This window comes from Berghia stephanieae, chromosome 14 (genome assembly GCF_034508935.2).
Source record: "Berghia stephanieae isolate SIO BIC M18660-M18661 chromosome 14, UCSD_Bste_1.3, whole genome shotgun sequence".
In the NCBI taxonomy this organism is placed as follows: Eukaryota; Metazoa; Mollusca; class Gastropoda; order Nudibranchia; family Aeolidiidae; genus Berghia; species Berghia stephanieae.
In genome coordinates this window covers 30062354-30080872 of record NC_088373.1, presented here as the reverse complement: position 1 = coordinate 30080872, position 18519 = coordinate 30062354, and the positions used below count along the sequence as shown (strand labels likewise).

Sequence of the window (18519 nt, the reverse complement as noted above, 5' to 3'; positions counted from 1 at the left end):
TAATAATAATAATAATAAATAATAATAATAATAGATAATAATAAATAATTTAATAAAAATAATATAATAATAATAATATAAAATAATAATAAATATAATAATATATAATAATAATAATAATAATATAATAATAATATAATATAATAATAATAATAATAATAATAATAATAATAATAATAAATAATAATAATAATAATAATAATAATAATAATAATAATAATAATAATAATAAATAATAATAATAATAATAATAATGATAATAATAAAATAATAAATAATAATAATTAATAATAATAATAATAATAATGATAATAATATATAATAATGATAATAATGATAATAATAATAATATAATAATATAATAATAATAATAATAATAATAATAATAATAATAATAATAATAATAATAATAATAATAATAATAATAATAATAATAATTATAATAATAATAATAATAATAATAATAATAATAATAATAATAATAATGAGGTCCACAGATATCCATAGAAACTCGTTCACGGCACACACCTTCCCAACCCTGCCTCCCCCACCCCCTCCCTCCCCTCCACCGCCCCACCCCCCACCCACATACAAACATATAAAAGAAAGAAAGATGAAACGAAAAACAAAAAAGCCTCTATCTCCACACCTCTTATTGTATGGGTTTCAAGCTACTTCACACCCAAGGCCACATTTATTTGGAATATCTTTTGAAACAGGATTCTATCTATTTCGTCTTTCCGTGCCTATAGATAGAATGCGCTTGGCAAAGAAGCTCACAACATTGTCATCTGGAAGTATAAAGGACCAACACACAAAACTATGTGTAACCTTGAACTTTTATAGTCTGGATTATACAGTTTAGTGAGAATTACTCATAAATGTTGATGGCAAATAACAATAACAAAGACATGAGTGACGTCACTTTATACTATCTATAGATAGTATGCGCTTGACTATGAAGCTCACAACATTGCCATCCGGAAGTATTACTGACCAACACACAAAAACTATGTAAAACCATGAACGTTCATAGCCTTGTTAATACAGTTTAGTGAGAATTACTCATAAACATGGATGGCAAAAAGCAATAACACAGACCTGAGTGACGTCAACTTCATACTATCTATATGACTTTCACAATATCATTTCCCATGCTGTTATTAATAAATGTGACCAGTCGTTTTGTCCTGGTATTAAATGGCATGTGACCCTTACACCCATACTTACATGTCCAGTCTAAATCCAACGCAGTCCTTCATAGCCATCACTTACTGGCACCCACCATGGAGCAGGAGTTTATCCCGGTTTCTAAATCGTGTAAATGGCTATTCGCAATTGATTGCTACCATTTGGAAGGACTCGTGTCTATCGCAAAGTGCTTTCCGCCAGATCTAACATATTCCGGTAGAGATAGTATGCCCTTGACTAAGAAGCTCACAACATTGCCATCCGGATGTATAAGGGACCAACACACAGAACTATGTGTAAACTTGAACGTTTATAGTCCGGTTAATACAGTTTAGTGAGAATTACTAATAAATGTGACCCTCCGCCTCGAAACGGTATTAAGTCGGATTTTTCAATTTTGGTTTTTGTTTTGTTTTGATATAGCTTATATTATGCTTACAATTTTGATCCCAAATTTATAAAATTCTGATTATTCATTGCCGAACTATGACCGTTTGAAGTTGGGAGAGTGTAAAAACCAAGTTTTGAGAAAATCGACTATGAAGTGATGCACCGTTTTCACACACAGTCAAATCAATGGGCAAAGATAACTCCTCAGATACGGGCATTGAACATTTGACGAGAATAGTAAAATTTGCAGAGACGCCAATTTTCAATTTGACTCACAGGAATTTCAGACACCACTCGGAGGAATTTCAATGCCGAAAGAGGAATTTCCGCACACACAAAAAGGGAATTGGGATGATATTTGGTATTGTGTTTACATATTGTATAGATCTAAATAGATAACTGATTACAAATATTTTCTGATATGTGAACACATTGCCAAATACAACCCCAAAGTTTCCTTATTTCAAGTGAAGAAAAGCTCCAAAACATAATGATGGTAGTGAGGATGATGTTGTGTTGGTGGTTGTGGTAGTAGTAGTAGTAGTAGTAGTAGTAGTTAGTAGTAGTAGTAGTAGTAGTAGTAGTAGTATAGTAGTAGTAGTAGTAGTAGTAGTAGTAGTAGTAGTAGTAGTAGTGGTGGTAGTAGTAATAGTGTTAGTAGTGATGATGATGATGTCATAATGGCTGTTGTAGTAGTAGTACTGGTAGTGATGATGATGTGGTGGCGGTGGTGGTGTGACTGTGGTTGGAGTAGTGGCAGTGGTTGTAGTAGTAGTGATAATGTGGTGTGGGTGGTTGTAGTAGTAGTGATGATGTAGTGGTAGTGGTTGTAGTAGTAATGACGATGTGGTGGTGGTAGTTGTAGTAGTAGTGATAATGATGTGGTGGTGGTGGTTGAAGTAGTAGTGGCAGTGATGATGTGGTGGTGATGGTGATTGTAGTAGTAGTGGTCGTGATGAAGATGCGGTGGTGGTGGTTGTAGTGTGTGTGTGTGTGTGTGTGTGTGTGTGTGTGTGTGTGTTTGAGAGAGAGAGAAAGAGAGAGAGAGAGAGAGAGAGAGAGAGAGAGAGAGAGAGAGAGAGATAAAAGTGCATCAAGTGTTAAGTAGAGCAACACGAACTTTAAAAACCGGCGAAACTAAAGTTTGAGGTCAAAGTATTTGTTATTAGCTATTAGTTATTATTAGCATGTGCAGCCTTGGAAATGGTGGCTCTCTGAGAGAAAGTCAACTCTTGTGTTGAATGTTTCACTGATAGTTGCTTTTTTAAACTTTAAATATATATAACTTATCGTCGATACTTATGATGAATTATTATGTTTTCATGTAGAAAAATGAATGTAGTTTATAAAACAACCAAAAACTGAAATTTGATCATTTTGACCATTTCCACTTTAAAACCGGTTTTCTTTGTTTTCCAAATCCCGACTTAATACCGCTTCAAGGCGTAGGGTCACAAATGTGAATGGCACCAAAATAAAAAATAAAAATAAATAAATAAAAAACCAATAAAAAATACTCGAGTGACGTCATCGTCTTTCTATCTATAGAAATCCTTCAGACAGGTACTTTTGTGATCGCACAGTAGATTTCATGACTTAGAATTCTGTAAAGATTAGAGTTAATGAAGGAAGAATTTGTGACCACTGGGTGGTGGAGAGGAGGGGTCTTTGGGAAACCTGTAATTAGACAGTCCGATTGTCCAGTGGTCAAGTTGCCTTTCATTCACAAGGTCAAGAGTTCAAATCTTCCTGGACAATATGTTTTCGTGGTACAATAGAATAAGTGTTTTCAAAACCTTCTCTCTCTCTCTCTCTCTCTCTCTCTCTCTCTCTCTCTCTCTCTCTCTCTCTTTCTCTCTCTCTCTTTTCATTCTTTAGTTCTTTCGCACACAATAATATGTTAGCTCGTTTCAAAACGTTATTTATCAAGCCACAGTTACAATCCCAGACATACCAAAACAAGAAACATACAGTGGCCTCACTGAGTGTCCATTCAAAACCAGATACAACCTGCATACATCTTCCTTCAAAAACATACACAAACGACATTCTACAACACTAATCGAACACATTTGAAATCTCAAAGAAAAAATATACAACACAGCCTTACGTGAAAAATCATCTCCAGAGCACAGTCTTACTCTCTTTCTTCTAAGATTTGCAAATTCTGCTTGTAAGAAAAATTCTACATCACCACAAAACCGAACATGGCAACACTCAATAAAAGAAACGAACTATCATCTTCATACAGACATAAAATCAAAGCCCTTTTTAGGTAATTATGAACCACCATAATGGCGAAGCCGAAAAAGTAAAATAGACACAACAGTCTACTTTCATTTTCATTTCCTGATGAGTGCGAATGCTAGAAACAATATTCCAGAATTTGATCATAATTATACTTGAAATATTATGTTGTTTTGAGTGTTGGTCCGTTATACTTCCGGATGGCAATGTCGTGAGCTTCTTCGCCAAGCGCATATTATATGTATGAATATATAATATATATATATATATATATATATATATATAATATATATATATATATATATATATATATAGGCCATCCCCATTACCAGTTGATTTTGACCAATCAAAATACAGGATTTGTAACGAGCCCTTAATACCGAACAGTCAGACAGAGCGAGGTGCTTACAAATAATAGATTGAATAAAATTGAAGTTAAATCTGCTCTTTGTTATTGTTTTTACACATTTTGGTGATTTGTTCTCACGAAATTCCCTCCAACAAACTCCAATATACTGTTGAAGGGTACACGTTTTTTTTCAGTGTTGATAGGAGTGTTCTTTTTGGTAGAACAGTGAGTATTTTACTTAAATAGAACCATAGATACATCTTTCTTTGTTATTGGTTTTAGTAAGTGAGTTATATGAATAATTTTGATATTGATATATAGACATAATTAAGTTGACGTCACCCAAGTCTCTGTTATTGTTTTTTTTTTTGCCATCCATGTTTGTGAGTAATTCTCACTAAACTGTATTAACCAGGCTAAAAAAGCATTCAAGGTTACACATAGTTTTGTGTGTTGGTCCGTTATATTTCGGGATAGAAAGGTTTTGAGTTTATATATATAATAGTTTATATATTGAGTTTATATAGTATATATATGTATTATATATATATATATATATATATATATATATATATATAGTATATATATGTGTGTGCGTGTGTTTGTGTGTGTTAGCATATATATTATGGTTTTGTTGGATCTAAAAGATAACAGTATCAACTGTCCAGCCCTGTCCCCTCCCCCACGGCATAATACCGTTTCGATTCGCTTGGTCACATTTATCACCAAACCATTTTTCCCCTAGACCACCTAGGGCGATCTAAACACCTCTGGTTGTGGATATTATATTATAAACAAATAACTATACACTGTATCAGTATAACAATACAATGGGTTTGTTGTGTCCAGATGATGGCGGTAATAATAGACAAACGTCCTTCATGGTCAGTGGTTTCTCTGTGTCAAGACCGTGAGGGATTATTAGAATATCCTCGGTCACGCTTGAACGCACACAAGTAGGCATGGGTATACTATTTTCAATCTTTTTATTCTTTTTGAAAATAACTCACCTATTATGTTACACGAAAAGGGGGGGGGGGGTGTTTGGGTGTCCGATAGCTTTGTTGGTAGATCACTCACTTCACAATGAAAGGGACAGAAGATCTATCTCGGGTGCAGTCGAGATTTTTTTCTGACCCCCCCCCCCCCTCCCTTTTCTGTCCACCCAGCAGTGATTGGGTTGCTGGATCTGTTTAAAAATGCGGAAAAAAGCTTTGCGACAGACTAGAGTCCTATCCAAGGAGTAGCAAGTAATTCCTATTGTCCCTTTCACGCTATAGAAACAGGGATAAACTCCGGCTATGTTACGCATAGTCTTAAACTGGTATTATGGGCGGTGGTCCCGACAGCTCAGTTGATAGAGCACTCAGTTTGCACGAGAAATTACCGAGTTCAGATCCGGGGTAAAGGTGAGGCCTTTTATCTGACACGCCTGTTGTTTTTTTTTTTTTTTTTCAGTATTGCTGATGTGTTCCCCGAAATTGGCATCGAGAACGATGAGTTGACTGGTCGGTCCCCAGAGGAACAAGGGGGTTACCAGATGGCCGCTGCCGTTGTCACTATGGTTTTTGCTATTGTCTCTGGACTTCTGACTGGTAAGTTTATGATGGTTTTTGCTATAGTCTCTGGGCTTCTCACTGGTAAGTTTATGATGGTTTTTGCTATCGTCTATGGGCCTCTCCTCTCACTGGTAAGTTGATGGTTTTTGCTTTTGTCTCTGAGCCTCTTACTGGTAAGTTTATGATGGTTTTTGCTATAGTCTCTGGGCCTCTCCTCTCACTGGTAAGTTGATAGTGGTTTTTGTTATAGTCTCTGGCCTCTCACTGGTAAGTTTATGATCGTTTTTTACTATTGTCCCCGGGCCTCTCCTCTCACTGGTAAGTTGATGATCGCTTTTGCTATCGTCTCTGGACTCTCACTGGTAAGTTTATGATGGTTTTTGCTATCGTCTCTGGGCCTCTCCTCTCCCTGGTAAGATTATGATGGTTTTACTATCGTCTCTGGGCCTCTCCTCTTACAGGTAAGTTGATGATGGTTTTTGCTATCGCCTCTGGGCCTTCCTCTCCCTAATAAGTTTATGATGTTTTTTGCTATCGTCTATGGGCCTCTCCTTTCACGGGTTAGTTTATGATGGTTTTTGCTATCGTCTCTGGGCCTCTCCTCTACCTGGTAAGTTTATGATGGTTTTTGCTATCGTCTCTGGGCCTCTCCTCTCCCTGGTAAGTTTATCATGGTTTTTGCTATCGTCTCTGGGCTTCTCACTAGTAAGCTCATGACCATGGTATGTGTTTAAGATAAACAAAACAAAACGAATTGGATTGTTTACGTAGCGAAATATCCAAAAAAAGTGCTCAAAGAACATTACGGGAAATCCTATAACGGCAATATACGATATATATAGATGGGTAGATAAATCAATTGATAGATATATGCATAGATCAATGATTGGCCGATAGATAATATATACATATATATATATATATATATATATATATATATATATATATATATATATATATATATATATATATATATATATATATATATATATAGCCAGGGAGATAAATAGATAGATAGATAAATAGACAGATAGATAGATAGATAGATAGATAGATAGATAGATAGATAGATAGATAGATAGATAGATAGATAGATAGATAGATAGATAGATAGATAGATAGATAGATAGATGGATAGATAGATAGATTCGATAGATAGATAGATAGATAGATAGATAGATAGATAGATAGATAGATAGATAGATAGATAGATAGAATAGATAGATAGATAGATAGATAGATAGATAGATAGATAGATAGATAGATAGATTCGATAGATAGATAGATAGATAGATAGATAGATAGATAGATAGATAGATAGATAGATAGATTCGATAGATAGATAGATAGATAGATAGATAGATAGATAGATAGATAGATAGATAGATAGATAGATAGATAGATTCGATAGATAGATAGATAGATAGATCAGTGAACAAATGAACCAATAAATCTACAATCAATAGACATAAAATGTAGGATATATAAAGGTGTACCTGCCATTAGACAAATAAAGTTTGGACTACATCCTGGTATCTATTCATAGCTTGAAGCAAACAATATGAATTCCTTGTTACCCTTTGGATAGGAAGCTATTGTGTCGTACATAACAAAACTATAAAGAAAAATAGCAAATGCTGACACATGCTGATTTCAAAGGAATTCATTTTTCGCCGCTAATGGGTTAATAAATAATTCTTACGCAAAAGTAAGGTTGTTAGAATTTAATGACTTCATCATTTCATTCAAATACTGTGATCACTCTTGCAGAATAATTAGTCTTTGGAATGAAAATGGTGATAATAATAACATCGTAATTTATTCCTATCAATGCACCCAATTCGAGTATTATTTTGATTACAAGATTTAGGTATAACAGCAATTGTGACCCCCCCCCCCCCCCCCCCACACATACCTTCCAATCTCAGAATAGTAACAATAATTTGTTGCAGTGTTATTGGTTCTATTGATAGGGAATGAATGTGTGACGTCAGAACACTGGTTCCAAACTCATTGGAGTGCGGCTATGTGGTCTAGTGGTATGACACTCGTTTCGGATCGGAAGGTCATAGGTTCAAGCCTCGCTTGGCGCATAGTTGAGTAGGGCAAGGTGTGGGGGGGGGGGGGGGATTCCACACCCAACTTTTTCAGTTGATTCTCATAAATTTTCTATTGATGAGGTGAACACACAAACAAAATACAAATATCCCACAGCCATTTACACTTGGATTCTGTACAAATAACATCTAAAAAAAGGAACGCCACTTCATAAATTCCAAATTTTCTCTTTATTCGCATATTAACCATTTTGGGGTAATTCCACACCCATCATGACAAGCATGCAAAAGGAGAATGAAACAATCAGGAACAATAATTAACTTCTGAAATGAACACAACAACAATCTTTGTAGACTATGACATGAGACCAATAGGCCTAGGCGGGGGTCCCGATAGCTCAGTTGGTAGAGCACCCGATTCACAATCGAGGGGACGGAGATCGATCCCAGGTGCAAGTCTCGCGATTTTAGAAAGCAATAAGAATCTTCTCCTATTCTGCTGTATCGTTTCTTGACATGGTCACGGACTGTTCCCCAGTGTAGGTTGTATAATTTGGCAGCACATTTACAGCCCATCCCTCCAGATGTAACGAGATCGACCGATTTCACCATATCTGCATGGTCATACGACACCGTCTTTTCGTGTAATTCATCAACATGATTAGCCAATCTCTACAGAAAAAGGAGAAATACATGATCAGAAATCCCTTCAAGATACAGCTCTAAAGCACGGGCATACATAAGTAACATCATGTATGCCAACAATAAGGCTTATTATTCAAACAGTATTTATACGCTACACATTTCCAAGAATGTTGGATGATGTGTTTTTCTAAGAAAAACAATTAGTAAACTATGTCGGGCCGATTCCACACCCGCTTAACACCTAATCTCAAATACAGAAGAATTAGGGGAGACTTAATTCAGCTCTACAAGTTAATAAATAATATAAATGAAATAAATCCATCGATTTTGTTTACATTTTCCAAGATTACGTATACCAGAGGCGACAAATATAAAATATATTTTCCAAGATTTCAGACCAAAATAAGACAAAACTGATTTTTTATACGTAAAGTGAAAACATGGAATAGTCTCTGTTTTAACACAAAAATTGCATGTTCTTTGAATCAGTATAAAATCTTAGTTAATAGGGAGTCAAAGTCTCTGAGATTTAAGTAGGACTAAAAGGTATTATTATATTTTACTAAATAGAAATTAAAAATTAATAATTGATTAAATTCTCAAATCAATTTGATTTTGATAATTTATTTCTTTATCTATTCATTTATTTGTTTGTTTAATTTCGCTATTTATCCATTTATTTATTTACCTATCAAACTTTAAATTGTCATGTGGATAAAATTTTCCATTACTTTCATGATTTTGTAGACTGGTTTGTAAATGTTGACAAGTAAAACGCATGGCATCTGAAACAATGTAAAATCATGATAATATAACGGAGACTTATGTATGATTATTATCGTTATTGCTTTCATGATTATTTTTGTCATTAATATTTCATTGTACCATGAAATTTGTACATTTAGGATTCATTCGATCACGACCAATAATCAATTACCAGTATTCTATGATAGTATTGTTCGATTTTACATTGCCGTATTGATATATTTTTCTTACATTCAAAGTTGTGTAAAACTGTCTGTGAATGATACAATGCAAGCTATATGAGATTCTGTAATTTTAAACTATTGTATAGGGCATTTAAAGGATAATTCCTATATTAACCTTTTAGTAAGATAAGATAAGATAAGAAATAGAATTTTTTTGATCAACTTAAAAAAAAAAAAGACACGAGAAATTCGAAACCTGTAGGGTGTGGAATTTCCCTGACATTTATGAATCTAAAATAGGCACAGCAACTTACTTAAGGCATCTAGAAAGGTTTGGGGATAAATTTTACATATCGGTGAATGATTAAGCATTTCTAGCTTGAGCTCCAAAGTTGAAGAAAATCTAACTTTTTGCTATATGTGACCCTTCGCCTCAAAACGGTATTAAGTCGGGATGGTTAAGATGTTGAAAATTGAATTTATAGTCAGAAATATCAGTCTTGTGTTGAGTTTGTATGTTTTATTGAGGAGGATGGATATCATATTTTAGGGTGCTAATATCAACAATTTATATTTTTGACAAGTTTAAAATTACATTCTGCTTTTAAGTATCCGGTTCGTTCCGACATAATACCGTTTTGAGACAATGGGTCACATATTTGAAAACCATGAGTGTTGTACTTACCTTTAATGGGCTCATAAAAACTTAAAAAATTGTCAGAATTAAACAGTAGTAAAAGTCGCTGCTTCTTGTTTTCAAACAGGAAAACGAAATCAAAGGCAGTTAAGCTAAAACTTTGAACAGTTTCCAATGGGTCTTTTTGAAATCTTCCTGCGAAGAGGTTGATATATTGAATGTGGGTGTGGAATAAACCTGGTTGTGGAACCCCCCCCCCCCCCCCACCTGCCTTACACAACTTGGAGAAGGCTCTTTACTCACATTCTTTCACTGTACTCAGGTGTAAAATGAGTACCTGACCGTTAACAGTGTTGTGCCTGTCGGAAAAAAAAATGTAATATCGCATAAACGGCGACATGTCCCGTCCTACATGTTTTAATGTTGCTGTCGACCAGGGACCCCTTGTAAAGCGCTTTGAGCACATTTAGTGGATATTGCCCTATATAAAGCTCATTTTTTTAATTTTTATTTTTTTTATTTTACATATCGCAGCGGCGGATGATCGACTCGGTCCCTTTCGTGTACGAAGCAAAGACCAACCGCTGAGCCACGCTGCCCCCAATATGTCACCTATCTTTTATTAGTACTCCGAAGGATGCTTTACATACACAGCTATTAAAAATATTTTTAAAATTGAGCTTTATATAGCGCAATATCGACTAAATGTGCTCAAAGTGCATTACAAGGGGTCCTTGGTCAACAGCAACATTTAAAATATAAGATTGGACATGACGCTTATTAGGCGATATTACAATTATTCGGACAAAGGCAACGTTGTTAACGGCCAGGTACTCATTTTACACCTGAGTACAGTGAGAGAATGTGAGTAAAGTGCCTTTTCCAAGGACTCAACTATGCGCCGAGCGCGAGGCTCGAATCCAGGACCCTCCGATCCGAAAGCAAGTGTCATACCACAATACCACATAGCCGCACAAAGGATGTTTGGAATCAGTAAAATGGAAGGTGTGACGTAAAGACTTTTCTACCCCGATACCGTGATCATAGTTGCATAATAATTAAGTCTTCCAAATGATGCATAGATACACGGATGTTTGGAACCAGTAAAGTGGAAATTGTGACGTCACGACCTTTCTACCCTAATACCGTGATCATTCTTGCATAGTATGAGTCATTCAAATGACAATAATGACAGTAATAACTTCGTAAATTACTCTTGACAATGCATCTATGATAGTATTTATCTTGTTTTCAAGACGTTGTTATGTTACACGTCCAATCCAGAACTGTGATCCCCATCCCTATCACGAGTCATTATCAGAGAACAACATGTGCCAGATCGTAACAACGCCAACCCACTCTGCTGGTCATATTTTAGATTGGGTAATTGTAGAAAATTCAGAGTTCCAAAAAACCAACGCCACCGTCGAGTATCTCCCCTTTTCGGACCACTCCCTCATTTCTTTCAATCTTGACGTTTCAAAACCATGCCAAGAAACCACCACCACATCAACCAGAAACATTAAAGGCATTAATTTGGACAATTTCAGAGGCGATTTAGAAACAAAACTTACTAAAAATTCAATTATTTCTCCAGACCAGTGGAATAGTTGTCTCATTGAAACGCTTGACAAACATGCGCCATTCCAAACAAGGACCGTCACCAACCGCAAGTATGCTCCGTGGTATACGTAGGACGTTAAAGAAGCTAAAACGAAGTGTCGGAGAGCAGAAAGACTGCTGAAAACATCAGGCCTCATGATTCATCGTGAAATATTCAAGAGCGCATTTCGTGCCTGGAAGACAACAATAAAAAAGGCAAAGACCACGTATTTCCTTTCAAAATTTGAAACTTCTAAATCTTGTAAACAATTATTTAACATCTGCAATGATCTACTTGGACGTGAAAGATGCACTTCATTACCATCTACAACCAATCAAAGAGACTTGCCAGACACATTTGTCAACTTTTTTAAAGACAAAATCCATAACATTCGTTCAGAACTAGATCGGCATGAACCATTTATAGATACAAATACATTCTGTGGTACCCCTTTAGACAAGTTCCAACCAGTTTCACCTAGTTTCATAAACGAGTTGATAAAAAAAGCCCCCATTAAATCCTGCGACCTTGATCCCCTACCAGCACAGCTTTTGGCCAGCTCCATCGATACATTATTACCATCCATTACATCAATCATAAATACATCCATACTGACTGGCGAAGTTCCATCGTGCTTTAAAAGTGCCCTCGTCAAACCACTTCTGAAGAAACCATCACTGGACCACAATATATTAAACAATTATCGTCCTGTATCAAATTTACCTTTTTTGTCAAAACTTTTGGAGAAGGTAGTTCTTACACAATTAACATCTCATCTTAAGAACAACAGTTTGGAACAACCCTTTCAGTCAGCCTACAAACATCAACACAGTACTGAAACGGCGCTTGTTAAAATCTTTAATGACTTATGTAATGCTGATGCTAACAATATCAATGTATTATGCCTTTTAGATCTTTCAGCTGCCTTTGACACCATTTACCATGACATTTTGTTAAGAAGACTAGAAAATACGTTCGGCATAAAAGGAATTGCCCTTAAATGGTTTACATCATATTTACAGGATCGATGGCAGACTGTCGTGGTGAATGGTGTTCAGTCAGAACAAGTTTTACTAAATTTTGGAGTGCCACAAGGCTCTGTTCTTGGCCCTGTCCTTTTTACTGTATATATGCAGCCCCTTTCTAGTGTGATATCCAGATTCAATCTGAGTTATCATTTTTATGCAGATGATACGCAAATATATGATTCAGCACCCCTTAGTAATTTACAGTTCTTAATACAACGAATTACGAGCTGTTTTAATGAGATTAAATCTTGGATGTACCACAATAAGTTAAAATCAAATGATAGTAAAACTGAGATTTTAATGTGTGGAAGACCGAGTATCCTTAAACAGGCAAATAAATCACTAATTACTCTCGGAAATAGCACAATAGAATTTTCAAATAAAGCAAAAAACCTTGGCGTCATCATTGATAAAGATCTTTCCATGACAAGCCACGTGAATAACACCATACAATCTATGTACATAGAAATGAAAAAAATAAGCAAAATTCGTAATTTAATACCGAAGCATATAACAGAACTTTTAATTAATTCCTTGGTTTTATCTAAATTGGACTATTGTAACTCCCTTTGGGCGAATTTAACTAAAGACAAAATTAGCAAACTTCAGGTTGCTCAAAATAACGCAGCCAGGCTCATTGTACGCAATAACAAAAAATACCCGTCAGCAACTCTTCTTCTCCGTGAGTTACATTGGCTTCCTGTTGAAAAAAGAGTTGCCTATAAGATTTGTACTGTTGTCTACAAATCCCTAAGCACGAACAGTCCCTCCTATATTAAAGACCTTCTAAACATATATGTCCCCAATAGAAACTTGAGGTCAAGCAATGACCAATCAATCCTTGTCAAACCTAAGCCATTGCGTAAAATAGGTGAACAGTCTTTTCAATTTTCGGCCCCCCATTTTTGGAATTCTCTCCCGTCACACGTGAGATGCTCGGATTCGTTGACAACGTTCAAATCTCGCTTAAAGTTTTATCTTTTTACGTCATAATGTTGCAATATTATTTTCATATTTTGTTGTTGTTAAATTGAATTCGTATCACGTTTCCTTCACACTTGTCTCACTGTAATATGTTTTGTTTTATATCACTGTAAAGCGCTTAGAGCCTGTGACAACGGGGTAAAGCGCTATATAAATGCCATTTATTATTATTATTATTATTATCCCCCACCCCCGTCTCAAACAAACTTATTGATTCTTATAGATAGAATGAATTTGATCTTTGCTATTGTTTTTTTTTATCTTTGTTTTTTTTTTTTAAATAAATATTTCTTATGGCCATCCGTGTTGATGAGTAATAGCCTTCAACAGTCGTGACGTCACTTCCCTCGTAATGACGCATAGTAACTTAGTAACTTTCTCTAAACTATCGGAACAATGGCGGACGCCCTTATGAAATAGTTCTCCGACGAACATAAAAGTGTATCCAGAGGAGAAAAGCATAAAAAAATATGATCCCGTTTTGACTTTTATACATTCTGATCAATACGACATGTGAAAAAGTTCTAGCCAGCATGAAGAATAAAAAGTACCAATTTTCTTTGTTTTATAACCACGCTGCTCGCCGTTGCTGGGCGACGTGACATCATACTATTGAATCCAATTCTCAATGAATTGTATTAACCTGACTATAAACGTTTAAGGTTACACTTAGTTTTGTGTGTTGGTCCGTTATACTTCCGGATGACAATGTTGTGAGTTTATTCAGCCAAGCGCTCACTATCTATAATTGAATATATATTTGGTAAAATAAACACCTAGATAACCACGCCTGTCGGACATCCATAATGTAAACAATGGCAGTGATTTGTAAACATCGACGCTAAGCGTCTAAGTAAAATACCCACTGTTCTACCGCTTAATCAATAGAACAAACACAGAAATCTATTTGTAAACTTCAACATTTATAATATGATCGAGAAAATCGTGTGATAACTTGTCACCCATTTGATGGTACAGATAGTATGCAATTAGCTAAGAAGCTCACAACATTGCCATCCGGAAGTATAACGGACCAACACACGAAACTATGTGTAACCTTGAACTTTTATAGTCTGGTTAATACAGTTACTCGTAAACGTGGATGGCAAAAAAACAAAAACAAAAGAAAAAAACAATAATAACAAAGACTCGAGTGACGTCAACTTCAATCTGTCTAAATATAGATCGAAGTTGACTTCACTCGTGTCTTTGTTATTGCTTTTTGCCATTCGCGTTTATAATATCATGTGCTAGGTTGTTCAATTCACGTAATGTTCGAGGGGAAAACGCTATATTTGCATGTGTTTGTTCTTGGAAATGGCTGGTAGAATTTGTCGGTGTGATGAAGCCTAGTCGAGTATCTGTTTTATTGATTTGTTAATGTAGATTTGAATGTTTATTGCAGAGTGTTATTTTTTGACTGTTTTGCGAAATAGATGTATGGGATCGTTCTCTCTTCGAGAATGGAGTGTTGGCCATCTTAGTGTGTCTGTTCTCTCTACGAGACTGGAGTGTTGGCCATCTTAGTGTGCCTGTTCTCTCTACGACACTGGAGTGTTGGCCATCTTAGTGTGCCTGTTCTCTCTACGAGACTGGAGTGTTGGCCATCTTAGTGTGTCTGTTCTCTCTACGAGACTGGAGTGTTGGCCATCTTAGTGTGCCTGTTCTCTCTACGACACTGGAGTGTTGGCCATCTTAGTGTGCCTGTTCTCTCTACGAGACTGGAGTGTTGGCCATCTTAGTGTGCCTGTTCTCTCTACGACACTGGAGTGTTGGCCATCTTAGTGGTGTGCCTGTTCTCTCTACGACACTGGAGTGTTGGCCATCTTAATGTGTCTGTTCTCTCTACGAGACTGGAGTGTTGGCCATCTTAGTGTGCCTGTTCTCTCTACGACACTGGAGTGTTGGCCATCTTAGTGTGCCTGCTCTCTCTACGAGACTGGAGTGTTGGCCATCTTAGTGTGCCTGTTCTCTCTACGACACTGGAGTGTTGGCCATCTTAGTGGTGTGCCTGTTCTCTCTACGAGACTGGAGTGTTGGCCATCTTAGTGTGACTGTTTTCTCTACGAGACTCTAGGGTTGGCAAGCTTAGTGTGTCTAGAGTCACACCCCCTGGTTCCGTCTTGTCGCAATTGTTATCATTTTTTGTTGTCTTTAGTTGTCTAAATATGTTTCCTTTCCTTTTTTTTTTGATGTGATGTGTTTTTGTCTTTATTATTTTGTTTTTGTGTGTGCTTTTGTTTCTTTTTTCTTCTTCTCATTTTGATGTATGTGCCTATTAACAAAGGGGGAGGTTGCGGTTGTTGCTTTTTTGGGGTTCTATTTTTGTGTTGTTTTTGTTTTTTCATACATTTTGCAAATTTCAAAGATGCCATAATCAAATTTGATATGTACTTTTGACCTTTGACCTGACCTTTGCTTTTTTTCTCCATTGGTTTCAGGACTCTTCCTCAAACTGCCGATTTGGAACGCCCCGAAAGAGGGCAACCTCTTTGACGATAGAGTTAATTGGATTCTTCCAGATGGATTTCCTCAAGGCGATATCATCTCTCAAGCAGCAAAGAATAACTATGAATCTCAGCAACTTTAACTTGGTCACGTGTCACGCTCAATAATCTCCAGAAGGTTTTATGTCTAAAAGAACATCAAGAAATAATTTGAGTTTTTATGTAGCGCAATATCACTTAAACATGCGCAGAGCTTTACAGAGGGTCCCCTAGCCAACGGGAACAATTAACGTGTAGGACGAGACATGACGCCTGTTATGCGATATTACAACGTTGTTAACGGCCAGAAAATCATTAATTTCAAATATGATTGCTGAACACATTCTACAGAATTAGCCAACCCTCTCTGCCCTTAGGAGAACATACTGGCCCAACCAGCATGTGGAATAAGCTACACGACAGTCAGGTAGGTCACCAGAGGTCACAAGCATATCCGGTGGAGAGTAGATTTACCATCTGAACGAACGAGAAAAAGGAGACGACTTTAAATCTGTTGACCCTAGAGAAAGAGAGTAAAGAGCCTTTTCCAAGGACTCGACTATTCACCGCCCAGAGAGGGACTCGAACCCTGGACCTTTCGATCCGAAGGCGAGTGTCATACCACTAGACCACATAGCCACACTATCTGATTAAACGTGGTGTTTTAAATTGAATGTTTGATGTGACCTTTCGGGCAGCATCGCGCAGCGGTACGGTCTTTGCTTCGTACCCGAAAGGTACCGAGTTCAATCACCCGCCGCTACGCTGTGTGGCCTAGAGCAAGTCACCTCGCCCTAGATCAATTGCATTGCGGCTAACACCTAGATATTTCAGTCTTCCTTTGGAATAGACCCAAGAGATAAATTTCCCCTATCAGATAAGAGAAGCGAATGTTATTTTTTTTTATTAAAGCGGTATAGTATCGGATTCAAAATGATAGCAAAAATGTGATGAGACGGCCTTCGGGCCGAATGGTCCAATGTTCGAATCCCACTTTACTTGAATCCCTAGAAAAGGCTCTTTTACTCACATTTGTAGAATGTAATCGGGTGTAAAATGAGTACTTGGCGATTAACAGCGTTGTCAATGAAGAAATACAAAAGCAAAACAAAAATAAATAAATAAACAAAACAAACGTAATATCGCTTAATAGGCGTCATGTCTTGTATTGCATGTAAAGAGGTGCTGATGGCTAGGAACCCTTTGTAAAATGCTCTGAAGACTTTTAGTGGCTATTGCTCTCTATAAATGCTTTAATTTTTTGCCTGAGGAGGGGATGGGGCTGGTAGTATAACGCACATCATCCTTGCTAAACTATCATAGACAGCAAGTCGTACTTTTACACCTGAGTACGGAGAGAAATTATGAATTGGCTTCTACAGTCATGGCGTCACTTCCCTCGTAATGACGTATAGTAACTTGGCAACTGGCTCTAAACTACGGAAGTATGGCGGACGCCCTCATGAAATATTTCTCTGACGAGCATAAAAGTGTATCCAAAGGAAAAAAAAAAATTATAAATAGGATCATTTGTTTGACTATTATAAATTCTGATCACATGACATTTGAAAAGTTCTAGCCAGCATAGAGATTAAAAAGAATCAATTTTTTTCCTTACAACCAACTGCTGGTTGCTGGGCTGACGTGACATCAGACTATTGAATCCTATTACAAAGATATGAGTGATCTCAAATTCAATCTATCGAAAGATATTATGAAATTGACGTCACTCAACTCTTTGTGTTATTGTTTTTTATCACCCACGTTTGTGAGTAATTCTCCCTAAACTGCATTAACCAGACTATAAACGTTCAAGGTTACACAAAGTGTTGTGTGTTGGTCCGTTATACTGCCAAGCGCATATCGTTAGAACGAAAATAACTTAACTCTTTTTCAATGATCTTTTTTTTGCCAGCCATTCTTATGAATAGTTCTCACTAAATTGTATCAATCAACTCTCAGCATTCAAGGTCACACATAGTTTTGTGTGTTGGTATATTAGATCCGGCAGGCGAATATTATGAGTTATTTAACTGAACGCATAACATCACAATTGAAATGAATCGTCTACGTTTGTTAAACCATATCATTGCCTTCTTTTAAAAATGTATGTATTCATATTGGTAATATCTCCACATCACAGAGAGAGAGAGAGAGAGAGAGAGAATAAGAGAGAGAGAGAAGAGAGAGAGAGAGAGAGAGAGAGAGAGAGAGAGAGAGAGAGAGAGAGAGAGTAATTTGTACGTTCATAGCTTTATAACTTGTATCTTTTTTATTTTTTGTACTATTGGTTCAAAATTGTAATAAATATATTTATACATATTTAATCTATTCTTTTGCCCATTTATTCTTTTGCTTTGTTTTTAATTTTTTTGTTGGTGTATTTGCATATATATATATGTATATATATATAT

General features: G+C 36.2%; 1 protein-coding gene across 1 annotated transcript; it reads left to right on the top strand.

Moving 5' to 3' along the window:
- Positions 1-3788: 3788 nt before the first annotated feature.
- On the top strand, positions 3789-18432 carry LOC144959574 (ammonium transporter Rh type C-like). Its single transcript, XM_078892193.1, has 3 exons — positions 3789-3856; positions 5636-5772; positions 16061-18432. The coding sequence occupies exons 1-3, from the start codon at positions 3789-3791 to the stop codon at positions 16207-16209; spliced, it is 354 nt and encodes a 117-aa protein (XP_078748319.1). The 3' UTR covers positions 16210-18432.
- Positions 18433-18519: the final 87 nt, after the last annotated feature.

Coding starts and splice junctions, on each gene's coding strand:
- LOC144959574 (XM_078892193.1), top strand. CDS start 3,789: ATGGCAACACTCAATAAAAGAAACGAACTATCATCTTCATACAGACAT. Junction 3,857..5,635: donor AAAATCAAAGCCCTTTTTAG/GTAATTATGAAC, acceptor TTTTTTTTTCAG/TATTGCTGATGTGTTCCCCG. Junction 5,773..16,060: donor TGTCTCTGGACTTCTGACTG/GTAAGTTTATGA, acceptor CATTGGTTTCAG/GACTCTTCCTCAAACTGCCG.